Below are 26,125 nucleotides of genomic sequence, written 5' to 3' on the forward strand. Positions count from 1 at the left end.
GGCGGCGCTTCCCTAGCGGGAGCGGCGCTGGCGGGGCAGCGCCCGGCCGACCGGGGTGCGCCCGCCGCGCCGCTGCCTGGGCGAGGGACTCGCCGTGAAGTTACTACAGAGAATGACTCAGCCTGCCTGCGCCGTCGTGCTCGCCTCTGACAGCGCTCAGACAAACGTTGTGCAGAAGTACGGTGTTTACAAATGCTCTTCTGCGTTCGTCTGAAGTGTTTATACTTAGGTGTAGTCCGGAGGAAGCGTGTATTGTGTACTGAACTTTGCCGTTGTCCTCGCCTCGTTATTGCATTGTAGCATTCCTTTTTTTGGCTGTTTCATTGRGCTCTTCTTTCTCTGTGCCCCCTTCTGCCCCCTGCAAGTTCTCTCTGATCGTCATCCCAAGGTGAAAATACTAATACAGACGCTGGAGAAATTAAGTGAACTGATCTTTGCAACACGCATGTTCCTTACTGAACTTCTAGAGTATTTTTTAAAAAATAAAAAAAAAATGAGCCTGAGATAATCAAACCCAGACACAATTTCTTAATCATATGCCTTTTCTGTTGTATTATTTGTTTGTTGTCTGAAGAGATGAAGTGGTAGGTCTATCAGTGAGCCACTCTCTGTGGTACATATTTAAAGTTTTCACCTCTGTTTCCTTTCCCCTGTGGGAGAGAGCGAGGAGGTCAAGTATCCTTTATGCCACTCATGTAAATGTGAGTTAGAAGTAGTTGGCAAAATGGACTTTATTGAAAAACTTACACTTCTGAAATTTTCTGTTGTTTGCTCAGTAAAAGGTACCTCACCTATGCTGAAAAAAAAATGAAGATAATGAAAAACATACTTACTGTAATTGAAGGAGATAGGAATTATTATAAGATATACTATGTATGATAAACAGTTCATAACAATAGAGAACTTGTGCAGTGTTGTGATATATTTCAGTTGTGAATTTGAGAAATTTTTAATGTCTATCACCTTGGGAAGTTTTTTAGAGGATGAAGTGAATAAATGACCTTGCTATTATCTCATGTTTTAACATAAACTTTAGTGCAGAAGAGCAATTATTAACAAGGAAGAAATTGGACATTTAAAAATCATTGTTAAAATGAGGCTAGGGAGAGAATACATTTGTACTTACTCTAAATGCTGTCTAGAACTCAGTTTTATTACATTGTATTAGGAGCAGTGTAGAAAACTGGCACAGTTAAGTCCCATGCCCCATGTTCTTCAGTAAGGGAAGCTATAGAGCTGGGAGCAGAAACTATATAATTTTGGGATAATGGATCAGTGTACAGTTGACTTTACCGGAATTTTGAGGTATATCATTGGTGTACAATATGATTAGTTTTTTTAGTAAAACTATGCTATGTTATATTTTGTTCAACTAGCCTTATGCTCAGCGCAGATTTGGGTTACTAGTCTTTGGAATCTTATTCAAGGGGCTGGCTCTCTCCCCATGTCAAGTTACCAGTTATAATTAGAAGTGCATGAAGCAGGCTTGCACTCTTATTTGAGAAGAGGACAAGGGTTATTTTGAGGTCTTTTGTAGTGTCTCTGTGTGGAGTCAGAACATAGCTAAGGTTATGTACTCTGGCAAGACTTTAGGTGAAAAACAGTTTCTAAACAGCTTCTAAATTTCCTAGAATTAATAATTATTAAAGTTAAGTAGGGGAAAAGTTTATGCAAGAGTGAAGCAAGTCAAAATGAAAAGCTATGGGAACTCTCAAGCTATAGCACACATACCTGGCTGTCATATATGACACAAGTCATTTGGTCACTGTCCAAACAGTCATGTGTCTCCTTTTGCACGTGCATATTGCCCAGGAAAGTTATGCTGCTGATGTTGGTCCACTGCACAGTGATATTACATGAAGAGATTCTAGAGGTGGGGGAGGAGAAAAGTTCTTTATATCTTAGTGCCTTAAATTTTGTCTGTAAGTGTTACTGGAGGAATGAAGTTAGTGAGGAAAGGACCTTACTTACTAGTATTTATGTCTTAAAATTGGTAATCAGAGAATTAGCAAACTCTTGATTACAAGATGCAAGCTTCCATAATAACACCACAAGATCTGGTTGAATGAGCTGATACTGAGAAGGCAAAAAAGTGGTATCACTAATATGTAAATTTCGTGCATAATTGCTGGTTTTTAAAAAAGTCTTATTTTGTAGCTGACTTTCTCAGTGTTTTCAGTGAACAAGTTGAAGGATTCTTGCATGAATCTCTGTTATAAAAGCCTGCATGATGATTGATGGTGTTGGAGAAATTGCTAWCAATGATTAATTTTGTTAGCTAATTAAGGATTCAGTGGATGTTGTGCAAGTCGTGACTATAGGTTAGTTTGTTTTGCAGATCAACTTGTAACTTAGTTTTGAGTTCAGTTGAAAGAAGTTGAAAGACACTATAGCCATGTATCAGCTACTTCTGTCTCCTTTCGGAAGCTTGGCTGGAGGTGGATTTAATTTGGTAACGTATCTCGCAAAAATRATGGGGTCTGCACATTTCTACATTGTTGTTGACAGTTTTGGATAGAAGTATCAAAATGAACTTATTAATGTGAAATTTTCAGGAAGTTTYGGATGGGTTACTTACTGTTGGCTGATTACAAGAACCACCCATGGCATCAAGGGAACTCTTGCTGACCCTCTGTCCATCTTGGGTTGTGTATTTTTCCCTTCTTGTTCCAGTTTGCAGTCTCTGGTTCCAGTAGGGCTTTGAGCTGAAACCAGCTGCTCAAGCAGCAGCAGTTGCTAGTTAGCTTTTTATGTGTCCAAGATGTTGACAGTTTCTTTTGGGAATAGTTTTTGCAGCTGGGCCTCCTATGTTTACCAGATCAAGATGATGTGCCATATAGAAATAAATGTATAAATTTCTAGGTAGCAGTCTAAAAAAAATGAACTGTTGTATAATGTGGCAGTATTTCTATGTGATATGACTTAAGTGTTACACTAGTTTGTCTCTGACTTTTATTGGTTACCTGTTGATCTGTAAATGGAATGTAAAACTGCTTTTGTTGAATGGTTGGGTCCAAAATATCCTGCATCTGTGACTTGCTGTGTAATACCATAATTGTGATAAGCAGGCCAGCATGGAAATACTTAAGGCAGCAGCATTGCTTAAGGAATGTTCAGAACATGTTTTTTTTCTTGTTATGAAATTGCTCTGTTTTCTTATCTCATAGGGATCATTTCTGAAACAATATTTTTGTATTTTTAGGAGAAAAAAATCTTGATAGTGGGGGATTAGTAATGAGTTCAGTATTTGGATTGCCTGCTCTTTTTTTTTTTTTTTTTTTTTTTTTTTNTTTTTTTGGAGGGATTAGATGAAACTAGTGACTGTATGATATATCAATATATTAGCAATTAGACCAATACATCAATTTTCATTACTCTTCTTGAAAAGACATGCCTAAACAGTTGTGTGCTGTTTTCAGTTTGAACAGGTTGAAAGTAATGTGTATTTTAAAGGAAAAAAAAAAAGTGTCATTGAAGTAGTTGTTGGGATTCAAGGATTCAAAAATGGGATGTCTCTTAGAACAAATTCTGTTCAGAATGGCACTTTGATACCTGATATCCTGTGGCTGTTTGAAGTAGTTGCCCCTGAATTTTGGAAGCTTTTTATTTAGTGTTTGAGTTCCTTTGTAACTATTTTAATTTGTATGGCACTTTGTATGTTGTAATAAATGTTTTCATGTTTGTATTGCATTCTGTCAAATATGCTGTGAGAGTCTGTTATGAATATTGCAGATACACAATATCCTCTTTATCATTTGAACACTTTTGCCTATGTTTCAAGGATTCTAAATGTCATTTTTAATCTCAAGATTCTGTTTGGGCTATCTTGATGCCTAATAGCTGTGCTGGTATGTCAAGAGTATTGAGATTTGATCCTTATTTGGTGTAGTTGTGCCTAGGGTAGCCGAAGTTTCTACTTACAAATGGTATTTTTACTGATACAACACATTTTTATTAAATTGATACAAAATTGGGATTCTTATATAAGGATATATATTACATAAGAATATACTATGTAACTGGACTATCAGCTCTCTTCCACTCTATTATGCTTATGCTGTATTGCGAGTATTTTGCTGGTAAACTCAGCATGATTGTTATTAAAAGTATTCAGCACAAGTATTTGTATTGTCTTCTGTTTGAAAGACACTTATTTCAGACCCAATCACCACTTCTTTAAACCAAAAATCCAGATGCTGCCTTAAAAAAAATTCTCATTTCTCTCTGAACAGAAATCAAAGGGGGTGAAGTATGTAAACTTTCCTTTAGTTATATAACATCTCATCAGCAGGATGAAATACCTGTAATTGTTAACAGTGGATGTAATAGAACAAAGCAATTTCATATGCATGTTATGTCCACAAATGGCACACCATGGTTGATTATGAAGATTATATGCTGTAATATATCGACAACTGTTCTTTGTGAGGTTGTTTAGATCTTAAATCAGCAATATTGTGGATTTGTCTGTACATTTCATTAGCTGTTTTAAACCATCAAAGATTAATCTAGAAAAAAAGGGAAGGAAGGGCAGCTGAAAATTACTAAATACCTTCTTGAGATWGGGTAAAACTTAACATTCTTCAAACCCAACCAACAGCTGCGARTTGCTGTTGTCTTTCAGTTTGATGCCAGTAGAAACCTGAAGATGATTTGCAACTATGTAACATGCAAATAGAATAGTAAGGGACTTTRAAAGAAAAAAAAAAAGTAGATGTGATTTTTTTGAATATGTATTTACTGGGAGGATGGAGGCTATATTGAATCTGTATGTATGGTACTTTACTTACCTTTTTCAGATAACAGTTTTAAAGAGAATGTTGATATAAGAGGATGTTCATAGGAAGTTCAGAGATGATACACAGATTATAAGGAAAATGATCTAGAGAAATTCCCTCTCTAGATGATCAAAGTTAAAAGGCTAGGTTCATAAGTATCTGTATGAAGAAGAATTTTTAACAAGTTTAGAAATTGCTAATCGTAACAGCTGATCAAGATTGTAGCAGATTTCCTTGTTGAAAAACTCTCACGTTATTCTAAAATACTATTGTGTATAAATAAAAACTACTTAAGGAAAACTGCGTGGCTTTTTACGCAGGAGGTCAGAGTACATCACAATGATTCTGTCTTGTCTTGCACTTTGCTGTCAGTCTTACTGCATTTACTTTCTTCTGTCTGTAGTGCTTTCATCCTTATGTAATAAATGCTATTCAATAAATCTTACCTGTGTGCTTTTCTATTTTGAAACAAGTCTTGTTGGGATACCTTGTAGTATTGGCATTAAAAATACCTTCTGGCTTTGTGGAGGGGGGTTGGTGGGAGATGTGACCTCATAATCTATATTTTGAAGAACTGTCCTCAATCACATCTGTAGTAATTGCCCATTTTTGAGTTATCTTAGTCTGCTCTTTAAGACAACGGCATTTTAAAAAAAGGTTATAATTTATAAGAAGCTGACTATTAATAACTTATGATGAGATGGGCAGTTACAAATTTGGATGATGACTTTTGAAAATCCTCCCTTGTCTTCTGGAATGACAGTGCTGACTTAAGTACCTCCTGTACCCATCACCTGCTCTCTACCATTAATGGTGGAGCATCAGTCTGGAGCTGTGTGGTGAATTGGATCATGGAATTAATTCAAGCTCACAGTAACCCAGGGAAGTAAGCTATTTCTAACTTGCCACAGTATACTAATCCAGTTTGCCCCCACCTTACTAGGGAAAGGAGCACTACTGAAAGTCAGTGCAGGGGAAGGAAAGGAAGAACAGCTGGCTGAGGAGTTGCTAGAGTTGGTACTCTTACTATAAAAGTGTTTACATAATCATGCTCTTAACTGGCTGGAGAATGTGTTTGTGAAAGAGAAGCATTGGTGCACATACGTTGTTCAAGCACAATGTAAGATGTAAAGAAATCTCTGGATTGTTTTGTGCAGAATCACTTGCAAACACCATAAGATTTAATTTTTTTTTTTTTTTTTTTTTTTAGTTTTTATTTCTGCAGGGGAAACTTCCTCCACTAGTATGGAGTAATTTTTTTTTAATGAAATTGCATGTACCCAAGAGTACCATTCTTTTTGCAAAGTGCACCTATTAGTCTCTAATTGGAAAGAAACATATAGTCCTCAAATGCTTGCGAAGTGGCAAAATTGGGAGTTTTTTTTTTTTTAAAAAAATACACAAGTCCTTTAGTTAACTTTATCAAAGACAAAGTCCTAGACAGATGTGGAAAGGCTGTTTCTGTCAACTGAAAATAAAAGAATGAAAGGAAAAGAGTACTTCTGTGGGCTGTTTCCTAGCAATGCAAATGTCAGAAAACCTTGGTTCGTTTTTTGACTTGTATCAGGTAACTGAGGCACAAAAGTTAGGCTTTTTCTCAAGTAAGAGATGTGGATTTTTTGCAAAAAAGTAGTAAACATTCTTACCATTAGATAAAAATAATCTGTCTTGTCTGTTATGTGGATTACATTTGGCTGCTCTTCAGCTCTGTGCTAAAATCTATTTACTTCTTTCTTCTCGCTGTATTTGAAGTGTTTTATAATTATATGCATAGGGAATTATGAGATAGTGTCTGGTAACTTGCTTGTTGACTCAGACTTTTYGAAACTTGTTTTCCTAGAGTACACAATAAAAGTTCTGCATGAACTTGTAACATGCTGCATTGTTTTGGGCCCCATCAATTTAGAAGCTACTCCTTAATGCACAGTGGTTTTCTTACCTGTCCAGATGGAGCTGCTTTTGATCTCTTACTGTTCCACCACTGATGATGTTGAGGAATTATAAAGGTGTTGCTGAACCTACTTTACTGGATGGAGAGAACAGAGGAGACTTCCATGTATTTCAGTATTGCTCCTGTATTCATATATGGTCATTTTGTGAAAAGCTAAGCATAAGTTAGCATTAAGTATAACGCCCAGTACCCTGCCCACCCTTTTTTTTTTTTTAAGGACTCTTGTACTCTGAATTAGTATGAGTGTTTTTTTTTTTTTTTTTTTTTTTTTTTTTTTTTTTTTTTTTTTTTTTTTTTTTTTTTTTTTTAAGTGAATTGGAAAGTAGAGGCTTAGATGTGTTCTGGCTGCTATGCAGAATTACGTAGCTTCTTTCCTGTGTTAACAGTGATGAAAAGACTTGCTTTACTGACCAGTAGTTGAACTTAAGAGCTGCTAACAATATAGTGGCTGTTGGAGATACTATAATTAAGTAACCTACTCTGTGCCTGATGTATATATCAATAGAGTATAAATAGAGCTCCAAGTGGCACCTTACTGATCTTAGGGATTGACAGCCTTTCTCAAGATCACAGTGTGGCATGAATGTGAAGTTTGTAGGTCTTGATATCAGGAGGTAATGAGAGATAGGGCTTCCATCTGGAATAACATGTGCCTTAGGGATTAGATGTGGTCTTTTGGTTTAAAAAAAAGTTTGGGCATATTTTAGATTTTTTATTTGCTTTTTGGATAAAAGCTATTCTCTGCGTCTGGATCAGAAGGGGCTCTCCTTACATATTCATCACGTAGCTTAGGAAGTTTTTTGAAAAGTTGTGTTTTTTAACACCTTCACCATCTTTTTCCATCAATCCTTTGTCCAGGTAAAGGTATAAATTTGCACTGTGATTTGAAAACTAAGAGATCTCTGTTGCTAAAAGCAATAGTAAAGAATATGTGCCATCATAATGGAGTAATTCTGCCCTTGTGATGATCGTGGCCTTCTGAAATGGACATATTTCTGGTTAGGTGTATTGGTTGCAGTATTGAAGAAAGCTCCTTCAAATCTACTAATTCACTAATGTGAAGAAAGCTTTTTTTTTTTTTTTTTTTCCCCACTTCACATAAATTCAGCTTGGAATCTTTATATTCCCTTTTGTTTGATATTGGGAAATACATGCTGTAAAACCCTTTGATTGTGAGGTATGCCAGTTACATCATGTGAGAGGAACATTTTTGGAGAATATCTGAAAAAGCAGGGGAAATGGAGGTAAAAGACAGACCTGTGTAATGTGAAGTAGAAGAAAACAAGCTGAAGTGGATGGAAGGTTCTGTGTTAGTTTAATACTTTGTCTATTACATAGTTGTCTATACTGAGGTGAAAAAACAGGACTCTTGCTCCAAGAGCAGAGAAGCTAATGGTGAAATCACAGGAACTGCAGCATCTCCCAAGACAAACCTTCAGTTCTGCTGTGTGGAATCGCAGCACAGCTTAAAAAGTTGATATGCCTACTAGAAGCTGGTTTTCCATTCTCAGAGGTAATATACTCCAGATAAGACTAKCTGATTTTGAAGACACTGATATTTAGTGAATGAGGAATAGTGCTTGAGGTTTTTCAGCATGACTGGAACTGTCAGTCTTGGCCTCAGATGAATGGTCGTTTTCAACAGGTAGAAATTCCTGTGAGAAGCCTGATGCTTGTCATCAGAGGTCACGGTTGTGACTCGTGTTGGAGACTCGTATTGCCTGTAGCCTCAGCTGCTGCTCAGCTAAGAGAAGAGAACCTTCCTTTATTAGAATCATACAGATAATGTTCATGAAGAGTTATGTGATGTCTAATAACTAGCAGTGTGGAATTGCAGGCTTCTGAATGAATAGTGAGTGTATTGGCTTGCACGGGTAGTTAAGATAATTCTGTCTGTCTGCTGTCAGAGTGGAACCTCTTCTCTCCTGCAGATACACCTGGGAGAAGAGTATGGGCCTCCGAGGCCTTTCTGGCCTGAGAGATGAAGCATTGATAAGTACACRACTTATATCTGTGCAGATATAAAACTTTCCCAGACACTAAAAGCAAGGTAGTGTGTACTGCAGGCATGCTGTTCTGGAAAACAGTTTTAAACTTATAGGATTTTGCAGAAGCCGTGACTGTGACATGGTTTAACGTAATTCAGGTTGTTTAAAAAAAGGTGTGTTAGTTATTCGTTTTCCTCATGTTGCTTCTATAAACTGGTTTACAAACCAAGCTTGGAGAATGAGATGTCAAAAAAATTGTACTTTTATTTATATATATATATATATATAGAGAGAGAGAGAGAGGGAGAGAGAGAGAGAGAAAATCAGGATATTGTGGATGAAATTTAATTGATTTAAAGTGAAGTTGATAATGCCTCTGTAAACCTAAACAATGCACATAAATTTTGTTTTCTTCGTCTTATATGGAGTGCCATGTTTCAATGTTTGAGTTTGTGAGGTTGGAAAGAGTTATACTCCAGAACAATGGCATGGTCAAAATAGAGCAGTGATTCAGCATGTAATGGCAGAAATGGGTAGTTAATGTAGCTGTAGGATTATTTGTGGAATGCTGTGAAACCCATGACGTTTATACTGTAATTACAGAAAGGGAAGGACTGTAAACAGCTATTCATTTCCTTTTACAGATGTAGAAGCAATGAGCATGTTCTAAACTAAATAAGCTACATTACAAAACTTCTAAACTGCATTGAAAGTATTTATCAATGTAGTATACTTCAAAACTRTGGAATTGTTCTAGGATTTATATTGAATGGAAAAAGCTTGCAATGTTTTTGTGAAGTGAAGCAAATTGCCATGTAAACACAATATAAAGTAGAGAAATATTTTATCATCAGCAAAACATTTCTGTGGATACTWCTTGTGTCTTGATAGCTAATATAACAAGATATACATCTTTTGAATGAATTCTGGAAGCTTTTTCTGCCTCAACTTTGTGCTGTTTGTACTTTTATTTCCATTATTTTGTTCATTTCTATCAACTTCTGTCTGTTGTGGTAGTTCTCGTAAAGTTTGTTTTCAAATTTTCTATTTTTATGATGTTGTTAATAATACTTCCTGGTTATTGATCATGCAGGCTTCCATACCTAGTTGATAGGATAGCATGGTTCTAATTGTCCAGGTAGCAGAGCTTAAATAGTAAATGTGGGTAGACTAGTCAGTTTTTATAGTATGTCTGATTATATAGCTAGTAAYGGTGTCTTTAGTTGTCAGATCTTAATTGTTTGTTTATTAAAATGGATTAAAATAATTTCAGTGATGTAGCACTAGGTGTAGAAACTCCTGAAGTTTTCTTAACAGCCTATTAAAGTGAATGCAAAAGGAACAATAGTAAAACATGTTTATTGATACTTTTTGCTGAAGGTTGATGGTACTGGCTTTACACTCCATGCTTGTATTAAAATCYTGTTACTGATGAATTGTAGTATTTGTGAACAGCAGGAAATCAGAGATATTTAGAATATGCAGCTGACYTTAACTGTTTTAACCTGGCTTTTGTAAGAAAGGAGACTTAAGCAGTTGTGGCTAGTTTTCATGTGTCTCCCTCAGCTGATATTGGAATTTATTTGTGAAGTTCAACCAGGTGTGCGGAGAGCTCTCAAACTGAGTTCCTACACAGGTTGTGTAAAGAGTCTTCTGGAGAGACACCCAGAGTAGTTCCTACTGGAGGAAGGGCTGCAGTCAACCTTCATTAGGCACCAGTGTATCTGCGGGGGGAAGGGGGGGGGAAGTAACCTTCAAGGCATGTATTTTTTGAAACTTTTTTCTACACAGTTTCTCTGTTTGTGGAACTACTCGTTTAAATTTGTGATGACCTTGGGAGTGTGTAAATTCTACTTTTCTTTTCCTCCTTTTCAAGTGATAACTTATTAGTGTAAACACACAAAAGGTTTGTTCTGCCTGCCTGAGTATAGTTCTGCTTACTCAGGATTGTTTGTTAGCTTATTAAATATTAGGTAGAAAAAGCAACACTTMTAATTTTTTTGAGACCATTAAGAAATCAAAAATATAGAAATTATAGAGTTGGAGTCCTTGTTTGTGGCTGAGCTGTTTAATAGTTTCTTTATTAAATTCATGGCATTTTCCATTGCTTTGATCTAAAGCAGGCATTGTTAAATTGAGTTTGCTCAAGTACAACTACAGTCAGAAGCTGAATTGATTTTTTTTTTCAAGTTTTGGTTTTCCAGTGGTGCTACTTAAGGACATTGTTTTCTTTCTATTGCACATTTGATTCTTACATGCATTTTGAATAGGAGGAATGAAGGACTAGACAAAAGGGAAGATGATTTAAAAACTGAATACTGTTATTTCAGGCAGATTGTTTTTATATATGCACAGAGCAGATTACTATCATTTAATTTCCTCTCATAAAAGTTTGCAGATTTGGGATGAGGAGAGCTTATTTGATTTACTGCTAGTAGCATAAGTTGTATAAAATAAGACACATGTTCTAATGGTTTGGAGGTCTCAGCAATTATGTGTTTAATAGTGGATTATCACCTGTGCAGTGCCTGRTCACAGAATGGTTGAGGTTGGAAGGGACCTCTGGAGATGATCTAGTCCAACCTTYCGGCTCAGCAGGGTCATCTAGAGCATGTTAGACAGGGTTGCATCCAGGCAGGCCTTGAATATCTCCGGAGAAGGAGACTCCACAACCTCTCTGGGCAACCTGGTCCAGTGCTCTGTCACTCTCCCCCTCACGGTCAGGCAGAACTTCCTGTGGTTCAGTTTATGCCCATTGCTTCTTGTCCTGTTGCATGGCACTMCTGAAAAGAGTTCATCTTCTCAAAAGCTTACTATGACACTAACATGAAATAGGAAGGATGTCTGTTGTGGTTTGGGATTTTGATCATGCGCTGTCCTTGCTGTGGCTGTGCTCATTGAACTGAACAGGTTACAGATCTCAGCAGCTTGTCTCTACCTTCCTTTGCTGGGGCTTCTCCCTTAGCATTGCCGCTTGACTGACAAAAATTAAAATGAACTAGCTTACCTTAARAAGAGGTCCTCTGCTGATCTGACTTGTTTTGATCCTTGTAGTTTAAACAGCAGTTCTGAGGGAGGAGCCCCTGGCAAGGATGACAGTGACAAGCAGCTGGGAATGAAAACCTTTTCAGCTGATAACGAAAAGAAAGTCTAATGAAAGTACTGAAAGTTGGCAAATGGCTTAAGGTGAGCTGAAGGGAAGTGTTGTTGCTTCTTTCAGAAATCTTTTGACTACATTCATAAGATAGGGCTGTTCATTTAAAAAAGTGTGAAAATGCACTTTTGCTCTGGATTTCCTTAGTTTAATCACATTCTGTCCTTAGAGACTTTCTGTACTTAGCACTTAGCATTGCCTCAGCATTCTGCATCAGTTCTGAAATATACTCCTTTGATTTTTCTCTTCTTTTCAGGCAATCTTTTACTTTGACTCCTTGCAAATACTGAATAATGTTACTAAGTTACTTAAACTGAATTTGTGTGTGTGTGTGGCAGGGGGGAATCAGTTGTGTAGCAGTTCAGAGTAGAACTGTAACTGGATAGCATTGTTAGTTATGCAGTAGTGTTTTCTCTTTTTATAACAACTTTCTAGTATTAAGAGGCASGGACTTCTGTGCTAGGCACAGAACTGACTGTAAAATCCTTAGGTTTGAATGATATGCATAATTCCATTCTGTTTCTTTTCTTTGCAGATCTTCAGTCATTTTGAACAGCCATGGTACTCCATTGCCAAAATCCAGTAAAGCACATGTGTGCTTCTGCTCTTCTGGTGCATTTGAAGAAGGTGATAGCTTCACATAGTGCCTGAAGGTAATTTTATTATTATTATTATTTTTTGGATGAAGTTGGGAAGCTCGAGATTACTGGTACATGGCAGATGCTGTTCAACATTGTTTTTATGCTTTGAAGAGTTAGCTTTAGTGTTAAGGATAAGAAAAAGGTGTTCAATTTAAAGCTTCAATTTATTTACATGAACAAAATAAAGTTTTCAGCCAGATTACCTGATAAATACCACTTGAATTTACAAATTAATGATTATATGAAAATTATGTACAGTACAAGCCTTTTACTGTGCTCATGGTGGAAAGGAGGAGAGTTCATGGTGAAGAGTATTGTAGGAGTTTGCTGCTTCTTTTTTTTTAAGTGAGTGATCGTGGTGTTTTAAGTACTATATTTGTCAAGTTTATCTGTAACTTTACCTGGGCCACAGTCATAAATAATAACCTAGGAGAGAAGTTACTGTAATAATTGTGCTTGTGAGACTGATTAATTCCAAAAGTTATGCCAGAGAATTAAATAATAGATTGTTCAGTTATTCTTGATGTTTGGCAATTTAGTTTGTCTAGTAACTTTGTTTATAGATTATATTCTGCTTTTTTCCAGTATAAATTGAAACTGTTGCCATTGACTACAGTAGAAATGAGGTGTGAGGACAGTAATGCTAAATTCATATGAAATTAAATAATTTTTGTTGATGGTGGCTTTTTGGCATATTTTTCTAAAGCCTTATTGTAGAGACATGTCTTAACTAGTTTTTGTATCTTCTCTAATTCTTGAAAAGTTTGCAGGGAAGTTACATTCTTGAAAGTTCTTTTGACTTTCCAGATTAATTCTACTGATAATGTATCATGTCTGTCCTTTCCCCCCCCCACAATTTTAGTGGAGTTTTTGTTATTTTCTATTCTCACAGTTTGTCAGTTTTGGTCTATATAGACAAGTAGACAAGTGAAAAGTCAAGCTGACTTTAAAATAATGACAGTTAGCGGTATAGACTTGGGTGTGTCCTGTTTTTATTTCAAGGAAAGAGGACTTCTGACATTTCCTGTGAAGTAATTTAATCCAAAAAGCCATTTTCATAGTGATGCAAAAATATTGCTGAGTGACTAGAAYTTTAACAGCTCAACTTTCCATAACTTCTTCCACATCAAAATATTGCAGTGCAGTAATGACAGCAGTGCTCACTGTACTTTTACAGCAGCTCTGTTAGTGCAGAGAAGATTGTTCTGTTTTAGTTCCTCAGCAGAAGTTCAGGAGTCTATGAACAAAGAAAACCCTCAGATGTATAGAGTATTTCAATGCAAATTCACTRAATCTTACAATACCTTACATTGCAGTTCAGTGTTTTCTTCTGTTATGTAAAATGGAGAAGCAAGGACTTGCTTAGGGTCGCTCATCCAGAAGCTTGTAGGGTGATGTATTGAATACATCTCGAATGACTGCACTGCCTTACTTGATCACCCYGTAGTGGCTAATAGCAACTAAGAAGCTACAGAGAAAAACAAAAACCTCTTTTATTTTTCTCTGAAAACAGAAACTGTAGATCTACTGGTTGTTCCTGCYTATAACTAGGTAATAGTTTTGAAAAATAATGTTCCACATCTGAGTGGAAAGACTATGGACATGSCTAGTAATAAGTAAATAGACTTTGTAGTTCTTACGAGTTAAAGAATCAAAACTTACACAGTAGGTCATGCTGCTGTTTGTAAAGCCTGGGAAAGACAGCTGGAAGCAACTGGATTTGGGGCTATTAAAATGCATTTCATAATTGAGAAAAACCAGACAATAATCTAAGATAGTGACCTCTGGAAGTCATAGCTCTCTTCCCCCCCCCACCCCCCCAGTGTGTATTTTCATGTGTTCCCCTAACCCATCTGGATATTTAGTGATTTCCCTTGCCTTTGTTTCTGATCAGAGGAGCATATATGCTTTTACTAATAGGCAAAATACTGTGGAGTATGAGCACTGGTATATTGACCCACTATATATCTAAAAGTACTTATTCAAAAGCAAATGTATGCTTTTTAACTTCCATTTGTAAAACTAACATTTTGAATTTCTTTGCAGGTTCAAATGATTTTAGCGGTGGAAGGTATAAACTTCAAAAAACTAAAGAAATCATCATGAAGCTATATGTATTTCTGGTCAACACTGGAACTACCCTTACCTTTGACACAGAGCTTGCTGTGCAAAAGTAAGGAAATTATGTATTGTGTGTGTGTATTTGTGTTTTGTTTTTTTTAATAACCTTTTGTATCCTGAGTGCTGGACAGCTGATACTTGGTTGTTTTTGAATATGTCTTTGTATTTTCCCTCTGTGTTCATTTTTTGTGTTGGTGAGTTTTGAAGATTCTTGAATTAGYGCTGTCACCTTGCAGGTGATTGTGCTTGGTTAAGGTTCCATAAAAGGGTGTAAAAGTTAGGTAATTGCTACTTGTTACTGAGACAGTGAAAGCAGAAGTACGTTTTACTGGCCTATTACTCTTACCAGAGTCTAGTGTTAAGTTTGGAGGCTTTTTGGAAAAGTTGTCAAAATGATTTCTGATCTTCTGTGCTCTTTATTGAACTACATTTTCATCTAGTATTCTTCTGTAAGAGGTTTATCTTATTTAGAGGTTTATCTCTCTTATAAGAGGTTTATATAATTGAAAGAAACCATAATTTCAATGCTATCCTCATGAATTCCTGTTAAGGGCATGGTTTTCATGTCCTCTTTCTGAGCAYGTGCATAGTATGTTTGCTTTTTCTTACGAGAACTTGCAAGACTGAAAAGCCTTCTTTGAAACATTTGTGAAGATACRTGAAACATATTTCCTATCTAGTGTCTGAGAAGAGCACTTCATAGATGTTTATAGAGAAGATGTTAGTGAACCACTGCCTGAGGAAGACTGACAAAAGTGTTGGCAATAAAACTCAAGTAAAACTGAGTTGAGATTACAAACAAAAGCAAAACCCTTGGGGTAAGATATTTGAACAGTACATAGTACTTACAGAAAAAATAAACAAGCTGTGGTTTAATAGCCTGTCAACAATGTCTTGGCATCAAAACTGTTTCAATTAGCTTTATCTGATGCCATAAAGGAAAGGCACTTAGGCTATACTTAATTTTCTAGCTGATCCTAGACATGCTTCTCCATTGGCAAGACTTCTGAAATGGAAAGTACCTCACTTCTTGCTAACAATTCTTCTTTTCAACATTGAAGTACTAAATTGGTTCCTCAGTAAGCTAGAACCTTTCTCTTTGAGGTATGCTGAGACACACTTAGGTATTTTCAGGGAAGAAAAAACATCTACCATTAAGTAGAATTGGTGGTGTTTTTTATATATTTTATATATATATATATATATATGTAAAAATATATATATATTAAAAATATATATGTATTTTTAATATATATATATTTTACAGTCTATTTTCTATGTGTTGCATGCTCCCTGATTTTAATGTAGGTACTGGAGGTACTAGAATTACTTGGTTCTCTAGGCAGGAAGTTGGACTTCATGAAAAAGATCCCCTCTTAAAGGTTTCGCTGGCTAGATCAAGGRTCCTAGAATATTAAGAAAATAGAAGAGCACAATAATGCAAGCCCACTCTCTTTTCCCTTACAAAACTTCAAGGGAAGTTGAGATAAGTGAAATGTTCCTTGTGCTATCACTAGGCAAAAATACCAGATACTTGGATATCAAAATTGTGGTCATCCATGGATCATCAATTTTCTCTTTAAGCTGTTCATCTTGCCAGGACCTCCTTGTGCACAGCTGGTAAAGCTGCTAAATATGTCTCACATTGTAGAAGACCTCACAATGCCAACTGTAAGGTTCTGTGACTTACTATTTTTCTCTGTGCTTCCACAACTACTTCTGAACTTGGACATTTCCAGTAGAGCAAGAATTTCAGATCAGACTGCTCTGGTTCAACTCTCTTTCCCACATCCTGAATATAATGACTTTGTCCAGAACACGTTTAAAATATAGTCTGTGTTTTTGAACTTCCAGGGAGCAACCTCCTCAGAAGGATTATGAGTGAGGATTCTTCTCTCAGGGCTTGTGGTTGCTCTCTGAAAGAAATATCATTTTTCTTATTCTTTGAAAAATTGAATTTCATTGTTTTTTTTTTCCCTCCACTTTTTCTGTGCTCTTCATAGCATGTGCACTAATGCTTCCATTATAGCTATGTTTATTCTTGGGATAAGTGAAATGCTTTGTCAGAAAATGTAATACTGTGGAATAGCAAATTTTCCATCATCAACAAGGCAAACTTCCTTTGATGGAGTTGCAGATCTGAATGCCACCAGACTCTAAAATGCTCAGAATGTTCTTTAACTTGTCTTTCTGATTCTGCTGAGTACAAAACAGCATCAGCTGCGCTATCCAGTTCTGCTGTTTATGCTTCTATCATACTTCCCTGAAAACAGATGAAGCAGTGATGTCTCAAAAAATTTAGATATACCTTCCCTCYGCCTTTTTTTAAAATAAGTTATTTTCAGAGAAGGAATTCTGCAAATTGCTGTTTCTACTCACAGTGTTTACTTATTCTGAAGAAAATAAGCATGCTCTGCAATGTTTTAGATCGGAAGCTAAAGAACTGACATGTAGATTGTCTTATTTACAGGATATCTAAAACTTGATTCTGTCATTCATTTATTGTAAGCTCCAAACTGTTTCACAGCGTTTGACCTGTAAAATATGAACTTTCACACTTCGAACTGCCTGAAGCATGAGCAGTGCTAGATTCACAGTAAAGTCCAACAGCTTTGCTATTTTCATTTTTTTTCACTGCACATTGAAAGTATCTGGCAATCATATGTTTAGAGAGGTCTTGGGGTATCATATTATGTTCTTTTCCTGCATTTTCACCAAGGTCTCTGATTTAGAGTAAACCATGTATAGTATGGGCTATTACGATGCACTTCATAGGGCTATGGTCAGCCCAGAGCTAGCAGGAACCAGTCTTATCTGCTGGCTTAATCTTCTATCAGTGGTCAGTGAGTTGCAAGTAGTTGATGTTGATGTGCATGCAAATACCTGGGCAACATAATGCTGCTTTTCTTTTTCAAGACTGGCTTTTCTGCAAAGCCCGCTGACACTCGGCGTATTATTGAACGTGAAATAAAGCCTTTTATCTCAGTCATTTCAGAACTACTGTTAGTAGATGTGCCATTATCCTCATAAACTTTTTGGTAATTTGAGACATTTTATACCTAAATCATGGTGAGATACAACATCTGAATTGCCAGTTAGTGCATGTTACAGCCTGTGTGGGCTGCTTTTTTTTTCTTTTTTTTTTTCCACACCTCAGTCTGACAGTTGAGAAAGAAGCCATCCAACTCATTAACTGTCCAAAATGCAAGACCAGGTTGAACTGTGTAGCATATTATTTTGCTTGTCTGGAGACACTTGCTCTTTCTAGCAGGATCAGCTTTTTCTTAGCTCTTTGCTGTAGGCTCTTAGTAATTTGACAGGCCAAGCTATCTTCTCGAAGTACATGAGGGTGTTAGGTGGATGTTTAATATAGCTAGTGAGTACAGGGTTGCACTCTTGAGGTGCTTGTAGGGAGTTCGTGCTTCATATTGAATCAGTTATTTCAGATAAATGATCTTTGTTTTCTAAGTAGCATTTCTATGTTAGTGCTTAATGTTTGTATGCATTTGTTGCATGCATAYGGATTGTCTAATTTTCTGTCACTGCACATTATATTGTACTTACAGTAAATCAGTTGGACTGGATTAGGTGAAATTGTTTGCATTATGCATAAGGAAGYGTTATATACTCTTGCTCTTCTGCAGTTTCAGTAAGTCAATTGGGTGTTTATAAACTAAATATTCAAAGAGCATAATATGGATTTTTACAACTACCCTGAATGTTTGTAATTTAATCCAAAATTTCAGCCCTCTATCCAGTCTTCTTGGAAGAAGACTGCTGATATTATACCAGTTTGGCAGAGGAACTGCTTGTGCTTATGGGCTGGGTATATAGAATGCAAAAGATTATAGCGCTTTAAAGATTGTCGTGTGGAATAAAAATGCAATAGATGATGGAAATGAAAGCCTGCTTCATTAGAAGCAAGATACCTGTCTGTGTAACAGGAATATGTGAAATGAGAAAAACTAAGACATCCATACTATTTTCTTCTTCYTCTTCATGTTTTCCCACCCTATTCTTTTTCTCCAGTGTGGCTGACCTGAAACATGCAATTCAAACAAAGTATAAGATTGCTATTCAGCACCAGGTACTGGTTGTCAATGGAGGAGAGTGTATGGCACCAGACAGAAGAGTCTGTAGTTACAGTGCTGGAACAGTAAGTGCATACTGCATTCTTCTACAAATCACATTTTAGAAGAAGAAACTTATCAATAGATTTTTTTTCTTTAGTATTCTTCTGCAGTATATTGTTTGCTGAGCTTTTTCTGCTTTATGAAACTAATTTTTAAGCATTTAGTTTGCACAAGTAAATTTCAACATGTTCTTAAGACACATTATGCTCCTGATGGAATAATTGGTGATTGAAAAGTATATTGCATTTACTCAATGTTTGGCTTTTTTTTATATTTGAGCATAGGACACCAATCCAATTTTTTTATTCAACAAAGAAATGATCTTGTGTGAACGCCCACCAGCTATCCCCAAAACCACATTTTCTGCAGAGAATGAGATGGAATTAAAAGTAGAAGAATCTCTAATGATGCCTGCAGTTTTTCATACAGTAGCATCACGGACACAGCTTGCTGTGGTAAGTAAATTCTTACTGTACTTGCACACCAAAGAAAAATAGCCTTTTTGTATGTCAGAGGGGTTGCTTGATATAACTTTTGAAGTAGTCTGTTCAAAAGACTGGAAAAATGATGTATTARAGGTTATATTCTTGGAACTGTCATTTCAAGGTAGGTATTGAAAAGTGCTTGCCTCTTCAGTATATTCAACATTTTTTTTCAAGGGAAATTGTAACACAGATTTGTTGGAAGCATGTACTTATGGCACTTGCAAAATAAAAACAATCTGCTTCTTTTGGGTTCTTGCTTTAATACTTTGTCTTATTTTCAGAGTCTTTAGTGTGCCTCAGCTGGAAAACAGAAAATGTTGTTACTTTACAGACATTATTAAACAAAGTAGAAAATTGGCAGGATAGTTTTTAAAAGCACCTATCCCTCCTTCCATTTTGTTTTACACACGTGAAGTTCTCACTTCCCAATGTTTCATCTTTTTTTTTTTTCTCATTGAGTGCTGGTTTCTGTATGTGTAGAAAACAAACTTTTCAGAATTTCAATTTGGTTATCTTTGCATTACTTTGATAGGGGAAACTAAGTCCAGCAACAAGGGCAATAATATATCAAGTGTGTAATATGAACGACTGCATGTTCAAGAGCGTGGCATAATGTGTTCAGTAGCTGAACTGATTTCCTTCATATTGGGAAATATTGCTTCATTTTCCTTTTCAGATGTTACATAAGTGCATTAAGTGTTGTTACTGTCTCTAAACATTTGAACTTTCTTGGGCTGAGTGTGGGGAAGAGGTATGTGTAGCACATGGCACAAGATGAGCATATGATTTTTAATCTGTTGTTTCGACAGTAAAGTTTTAGTGCCAGTTTCACTGACAATTTTATTGCAGTCCAAAAGAATATTTTGTTTGAAAAGACTGTCCTTTAATAATGTACAGCTGAATTCAGTGAAAAGTTCTGAGTCAGTGTATCTTTATTTACGTAGTACTTTTCTCCTTGGCCTCCCTAACTGTCATYGATTAAGAAGTAACCTGAATGATCTGACAGCATCTGATTTTAGGCAAAGGTTATTTTGAGGCTAGTTKATCCTCTCCCCTCCCACACCTGCTGACAGTTATTGCTGACTTAGTAAACAGGGCCTTGAGTTATTAATGATCTGTGAAATGTATGACTGTCATATTGAGAAGAGTGGATATTGATGTGTATTCGGCTAGGAGTGGGAGATTTTCGTTTGTACCCCTCATAAGGGAAATGTGAGAATTCTGGTTTCAACCACCAAGACTGCAAGTACTTTAAAACCTTTTATTTGTGAGATGTTAAGAAGACATTATAGAAGTCAACAAGACTTTTTCCCCTTGATTCTGAAGGATATATTAATATGTAGAGCAAGCCTTAGTTTATTGCATTCTTTCTATTTAATTACTTAGATCTCGACTGGCTTGTTTTGGTGACAAGTCCCCTTCTATTAGGGAAACCTGTATTTCCAAAATACTCCTAAACTAAAGTTAGGAAACTAACTAAATTTTCTGTGACCAGGCGGAGTTACAAGACTAACCTAGAGACATTGATCATAACTCACTAGCTGATTTTAAAGAATGACTTTTATACTCAGTGGCATCAACAAAAGTCCCAACTTTATGTTGGGACAATTTATAGATTGGGCAAGATGATTAGTATTTAAAAGTCTTTATAAACATAGCTTTAAGAAGAATGGAGGTTTTATTTTTAGCCTTCAGGCTGATCTTGAAAAAGATTGTCCCTTGTGTCCTACTTCTTGCCCCCTTTCAGTTCTCAGCTTGTAAAAGGGCTAAAGTGATAGTAATTTTTGTGAAACACTTAAGGGCTAACTAGAGAGCAATATTTTTAAATCTGATATACCTTCTTACACACAGTTCACTTTATCAGAGATTTTAAATCTTTGAAAATCATAGGCTCTGTATTATGCTATGGAAATATTGTGTRCTTTTTTAGGAGATTAAGGAGATGATACTGAAAACATTTATAATGAAAGATTAGTAAGTAGGCTATTGTGATTTTTGATGTATCAGGGAGTGAAAACTGTATAAAGGAGTGTTGGTGTAGCATTAAAGCAGTTTTTCACAATGTTGTCTTGGAGCATATTAAGTGGTAATTTAGAAAAAAAATGAGGGAAGACTGAGTATGCGGTTAGAACGCTAATCTTGCTTAGGGTTCACTGTAAACTTTTGAGCTGGGAGGAAAAGGGAACATTGGATATTAATCCTTCTCGAKATTGATTAAGGTCTGGAGAGAGGTGAAGAAGCTCTGAACCTTTGTAGTGATGAAAATGATGGATTCAAAACCACACTGAACATACTACACAGGAGGCTTCATAGGAAGTATACGTGAAGAAGCTGCATTACAAAAGTCCTGAGTTTGTCCCTCTTAAATGAGTAAAAYGTTGCTAACTTCTAATAAAAATTAGAAAAATAAGATTACACTACTTGATATGAGTATTTTTGCTGGTTATAATTATTTAGAGGATGGCATGACTGCGAGTATATGGTGAAAATTCTTTGCATCAGGAGAATGGAAGTTACAATCTAAAGTGCTCATGCTGAACTTCTATTGCGAAGTTACKGTATAAGTTGCTTTGGAAATGTTGCTACCTCGTGATACGTCCACTTCCTGGTTCGCTCTTGTAACTCATGCTCTGTGAATACGTTAGGAAAACTTGGTTTCTTTCTGCATGGAAGATTATAGATATTTGGGAGTGTATTGACTTCAATATTGGAAATCTTTTACCTTGTTCTAAAGTAGCCTGGAAACTCTTGGATTTAATCAGTCTTTCAGTATCTGTGACTTCTACTGTACGTGTCTGACTTGGCAARTATGCTGTAGAAGTATATGAAAGCTGTACTCTGCACACACCTTTTCTTTTGCCTGATGTTGAGCTTTCTGTACTATGTAGAAAGGTGAACAGGTATTTCTAATTTACTACTTTTGATCCATGCTTTTGCAAAAGTTCATATACTAATGCATGCAATTTTTATCCACAATGAAAAGTGGTGTTAGACTCTAACAAGTACTTTTCTTGGCCTTTATTTCTTTTCTATTTATTTCCAGGGTCTAAAAGCTTATTTGTATCTCACTCTTGTTAGACGGGGCAGCCATAGCTGATCCGTATTTGTTTAGAATCTGCTTTTGCTACCTACATTTTGTTTGTCATTTTAYGATATCCTTAATTACTGTACAGGTTGAACAAAAGTCATCTTTCAGTTCACAGTGGTTCCCCTGTCTTTTTCCATCTTACTAATAGCCTACATTTTGGGGTTTGGATAAACAGTATTATTCTGCATATTGACTTTAACAACATAGTAAGTGTTTAATTTAATGTGTTAAAGTCCTTAATTGAAACTGCTAAGTCATTTGTTTTCTCTTTCAGAATTTTTAGTGCAAGGTGAGTTAATAGAAAAAGTGCACAACTGTAACGTTTTCCATAACATAAATGGAATGTTGTTTTTCTTGATTTGCACCTTCTCTTCAGATGTTGCTCTTGCCTTCATGAATGAGTCATTGTCACCTAAATAGCTCAACAGATTTTATGGCTTGAATCAACTTGCTTCATCTTATTTTTTGTAAACGTATTTTTTTCCTGAACTAGAAGCCTGAAGTATGATCATACTGGAATATTTGTATTCTTGTAACTTTGTGTGGGTATAGGAATATGTTTAAAAAAAAAAAAAGTGAAATCGTTTTCAATTAGAAAAAAATGACTAACTTTTATATAAAAAACCTTTTTAGATTTAATAGCTACTAACCAAAAATCATTCCTGCATCAAATTTATTACCACCTATTTGGTTGCTACTGTTCCATCATTATCAAGATATCTTTCTACTTTCATAAATTCAAGCTATATTCAGATTTTGTCCATCATTTGTTATATAAATTCCTAGATGTGGTTTCTTTGAAGTCTTTAAACTATGAATTCTAACTTTCCTTTACCAATTAAACTGAAATTCTTGTCCTAGCTTTTGTCAAATGTAGCAGTGCTTCTGTTTTATAGGCTTTTCTGTAAGAACCCTTTGTTCAGTGTTTGTTGCATCTGCTGGCTGGCTTTTAAATACTGGTTAAAGCAGCCTTTTAAGCCTGTTTACATTTTATATCCCAGTATTCTGGTTTCCCTTTGACTAAAAATTTAGCTGTGAGATGCCTATGTCTAAAGTGTTGCAGCTTGCCTTTTTATAAGTAGCCTAGTTTCCCTCTTCCAGTTCAGTAGTTTTGGCCTACAGCTGCAGTATATGGACAATGAGGTACACAGTGTTTGCACAAATTCATATGTGCACCAGCTTCTGCGAAGACAAGCTGTTCTCTACACAGTGTATTGTGCAGTAAACTGCRTTGTGTTAGTCTTGTCTAATCTTTTGGTCTTTAGCACTACTGCTAAAATGGAATTAATTTCTGTTAATTTAGAATTTTATTTTTTTATTCGCTTAACTGAARTTTCTTTTGTTACTTGTCTCAGAAGAAGGATGTTGGAAACCTACACTCTATTAGTGGATACATTTCCATTTCTTGTCCTGTTTGGTTGGTGTCATCATCAAACTTTCATTTCCAGTCAGTTTACTTTTCTGAAGATGAATAATTGTGTAATTGTTTCGTTTGGTCACTAATGACTGTAGTCATAGTGTGTAGATCACTCTTGATTTTTAGTACTAAATGCTTTATGATATTAACCAAGAAGCATATCCTACTACCTAAAAGAAGCTTTTTATCTGCAGTTTTAATACATACTATTTCACTTTGACTGGAAGGCTCCTCTTAGACCCTGTGGAAAAGAGTTTCTTAACATAATTTTTTAGCATTGTGTGTGGTTGGCTAAACTGCTAGCTTTCCTTCTCTTTGCTTAAAGTATTAGTCAAATAGTCACACTTGTAAACTCGTCCACAGAAATCCAGACTTTTCTGTAACTTATTGGTAGCCCAATGTGGCTCAGTGGGATCGGTGACTTATATTCTGTTAGTGTTTTGTGTTAGCACCTCAGTATTCATTTCCAGSGGTGAATTCTGTTACTTACCCCGCTTTTGGTAGCGAGCTAATGAAGACAGGGCTAAAGTTAATGAAACTTCAGTGAAGGTTCACAACTGAAGTGAAAAAGTCATTAAGTTGTGAATAATCAGAGTCTGTATTATGCTGATGGAATAAACAATTTGCAAGTATGTAATAAGTCCTGAACTGTGTGRATCTGAAGAATGCTATTGCCCAAATTCTAAAATCTAAAGGGAAAGAATGGAATAATTGTCAAATGTGGAAAAGGGCAATCACCATGAAATCTCTTAAGCATCCATCCTGGTGAAGTTAAGTGTTCCAATTACTGGTCTTTAAAAACCTCTCTAGATTTCAKTTTTTATATAGTAACAATGATGCTTTATGTTGAGTTACATGGATTGGGAATATTAGCCTTGACGCCACTTTTTGTGGAATCATTTACTCTATTGTACTGTGTGGGTATGTACAAATTTCATTTTCAAGAATCCTTTTTGGTGGCCTGAGGTTGTTCCTAGGGTGACTGAAACCTGTAAGGAGTCCTTTATACACAATGTCAGATACATGGCAATAGAGGGCTTTGACTTGTTTCCTTTTACCACAGGATTGTAGAGAATGGAAAGAACCCTACATTTCCTGAGAACTTTTATTCTTTAGAGGTAAGTTCAAAGAGCACTTTAGACAAACTGTACTTCTCATGTTTTTTTTCCTTCAGATGAGCAGAATTAGGGCAGTACAATATATGGGCGGAGTCTTAAAATTGTTGGGAAACATTTTACCAATATTTTACTTGTTTTAGGTAACATATACTTAGTGGTTTTTTTTTGTTTGTATTGATAAACCTACTGGTTTAAACTTGAGTGATCAGAAGAATCAACTTATAATAATAGAAGAAAATAATTCAAGTAAACATTTTGTTAAAGCATCTGGCTACAGATAAAATCCTTCTGGTGAGCCTGTGAGTTTCTTGACAGTTAAGAAGTTAAGATACYTTCATTTACTGTTCAGCATACAGACAGGTTAAGATTAATCAGATTCATTTAATCTTGTATTGTCAAGGGTGTTTCTTAAGGCCCAGGTTCCAGGGGTATTGTGAAACCGCCCCCAGTCTGTAAACCACTGGGTATATGTGGGTATTGCTGAGAATCTGTGAAAAATCGATGATGAAAGCAAGCCTGTTGTTAGCAGACTTCAATTTTCTATGCTAGTGTTGGCAACTTTACTCAGAAGTGTTAAAACATATGCTTCATTTATATTCCTAAAATAATTCAATTTTTAGACTTAGTTCATTTAATAGAGAGCTGTCTATTTTTTTTTCTAGATGCAGACATCCTGATTATGTGAAATAGAATGGTCTTCATTTTCTAAACTAGCTCAAGGATGTCTCCCCCAAAATACTGTCTATAGAAAAGGCAGGAAGAACAAGCCCACACAYGTGAAGATGCATTTCAGTAGTGATGGAATGATAGAGAAGATATTTGTGTAGATCTTAGTTTCTTAACTATGTTTACACTATATACAAAATAGTTTTTGACCAATAACATATTTCAAAGGAAGCAAAATGCTTTCACACTTTATTCAAATCTTACTTCCAGCCCTCTTATTTTGAACACAGGATTGCAGGATTGACTGAAACAGTGGTTTCTTTCTGCAATTTTTTTTTAAAAAAGATAATGATTTAGCATACTGTTCTTGCTCCCTGCACTTGTATCTGCTTAATATGTCTAACTGAATTGATTCTAGTAGATGCAAAAATAGTCACTCCATGTGGTTTGAACTCTTCTARTTGAGCACTTATAATATTTCCTAGGAAGCTGGTGTCAAAAAGAGTACAAGGTTCTTGCAGATTTTAATTGCGTTGAGGTTATCCATGCAGACAGAATAGTACCTCTTCTCTCTTGGTGGGAGTG

At 35.9% G+C, this 26,125-nt stretch overlaps 1 protein-coding gene across 3 annotated transcripts in view; it reads left to right on the plus strand.

The window, feature by feature from the left end:
* The first annotated feature begins 11,784 nt into the window (after positions 1 to 11,784).
* The window catches only part of RB1CC1 (RB1 inducible coiled-coil 1), a 68,370-nt gene continuing 54,029 nt past the window's right edge, over positions 11,785 to 26,125 (plus strand). For 2 of the 3 annotated variants that reach the window (XM_085313598.1, XM_085313599.1), the window contains exons 1-5: positions 11,785 to 11,903; positions 12,407 to 12,524; positions 14,559 to 14,685; positions 18,663 to 18,789; positions 19,051 to 19,221. In XM_085313598.1, the coding sequence (XP_085169724.1) occupies positions 14,615 to 14,685; positions 18,663 to 18,789; positions 19,051 to 19,221 (369 nt within the window). In that variant the 5' untranslated portion in view covers positions 11,785 to 11,903; positions 12,407 to 12,524; positions 14,559 to 14,614. Of the gene's footprint in view, positions 11,904 to 12,406; positions 12,525 to 14,558; positions 14,686 to 18,662; positions 18,790 to 19,045; positions 19,222 to 26,125 lie in introns of those variants that run through there. The other variant, XM_085313600.1, reaches the window with a different exon arrangement.

This window comes from Rhea americana, unplaced genomic scaffold, assembly GCF_003343005.1.
Source record: "Rhea americana isolate MKP2758 unplaced genomic scaffold, rheAme1 scaffold_39, whole genome shotgun sequence".
In the NCBI taxonomy this organism is placed as follows: domain Eukaryota; kingdom Metazoa; phylum Chordata; class Aves; order Rheiformes; family Rheidae; genus Rhea; species Rhea americana.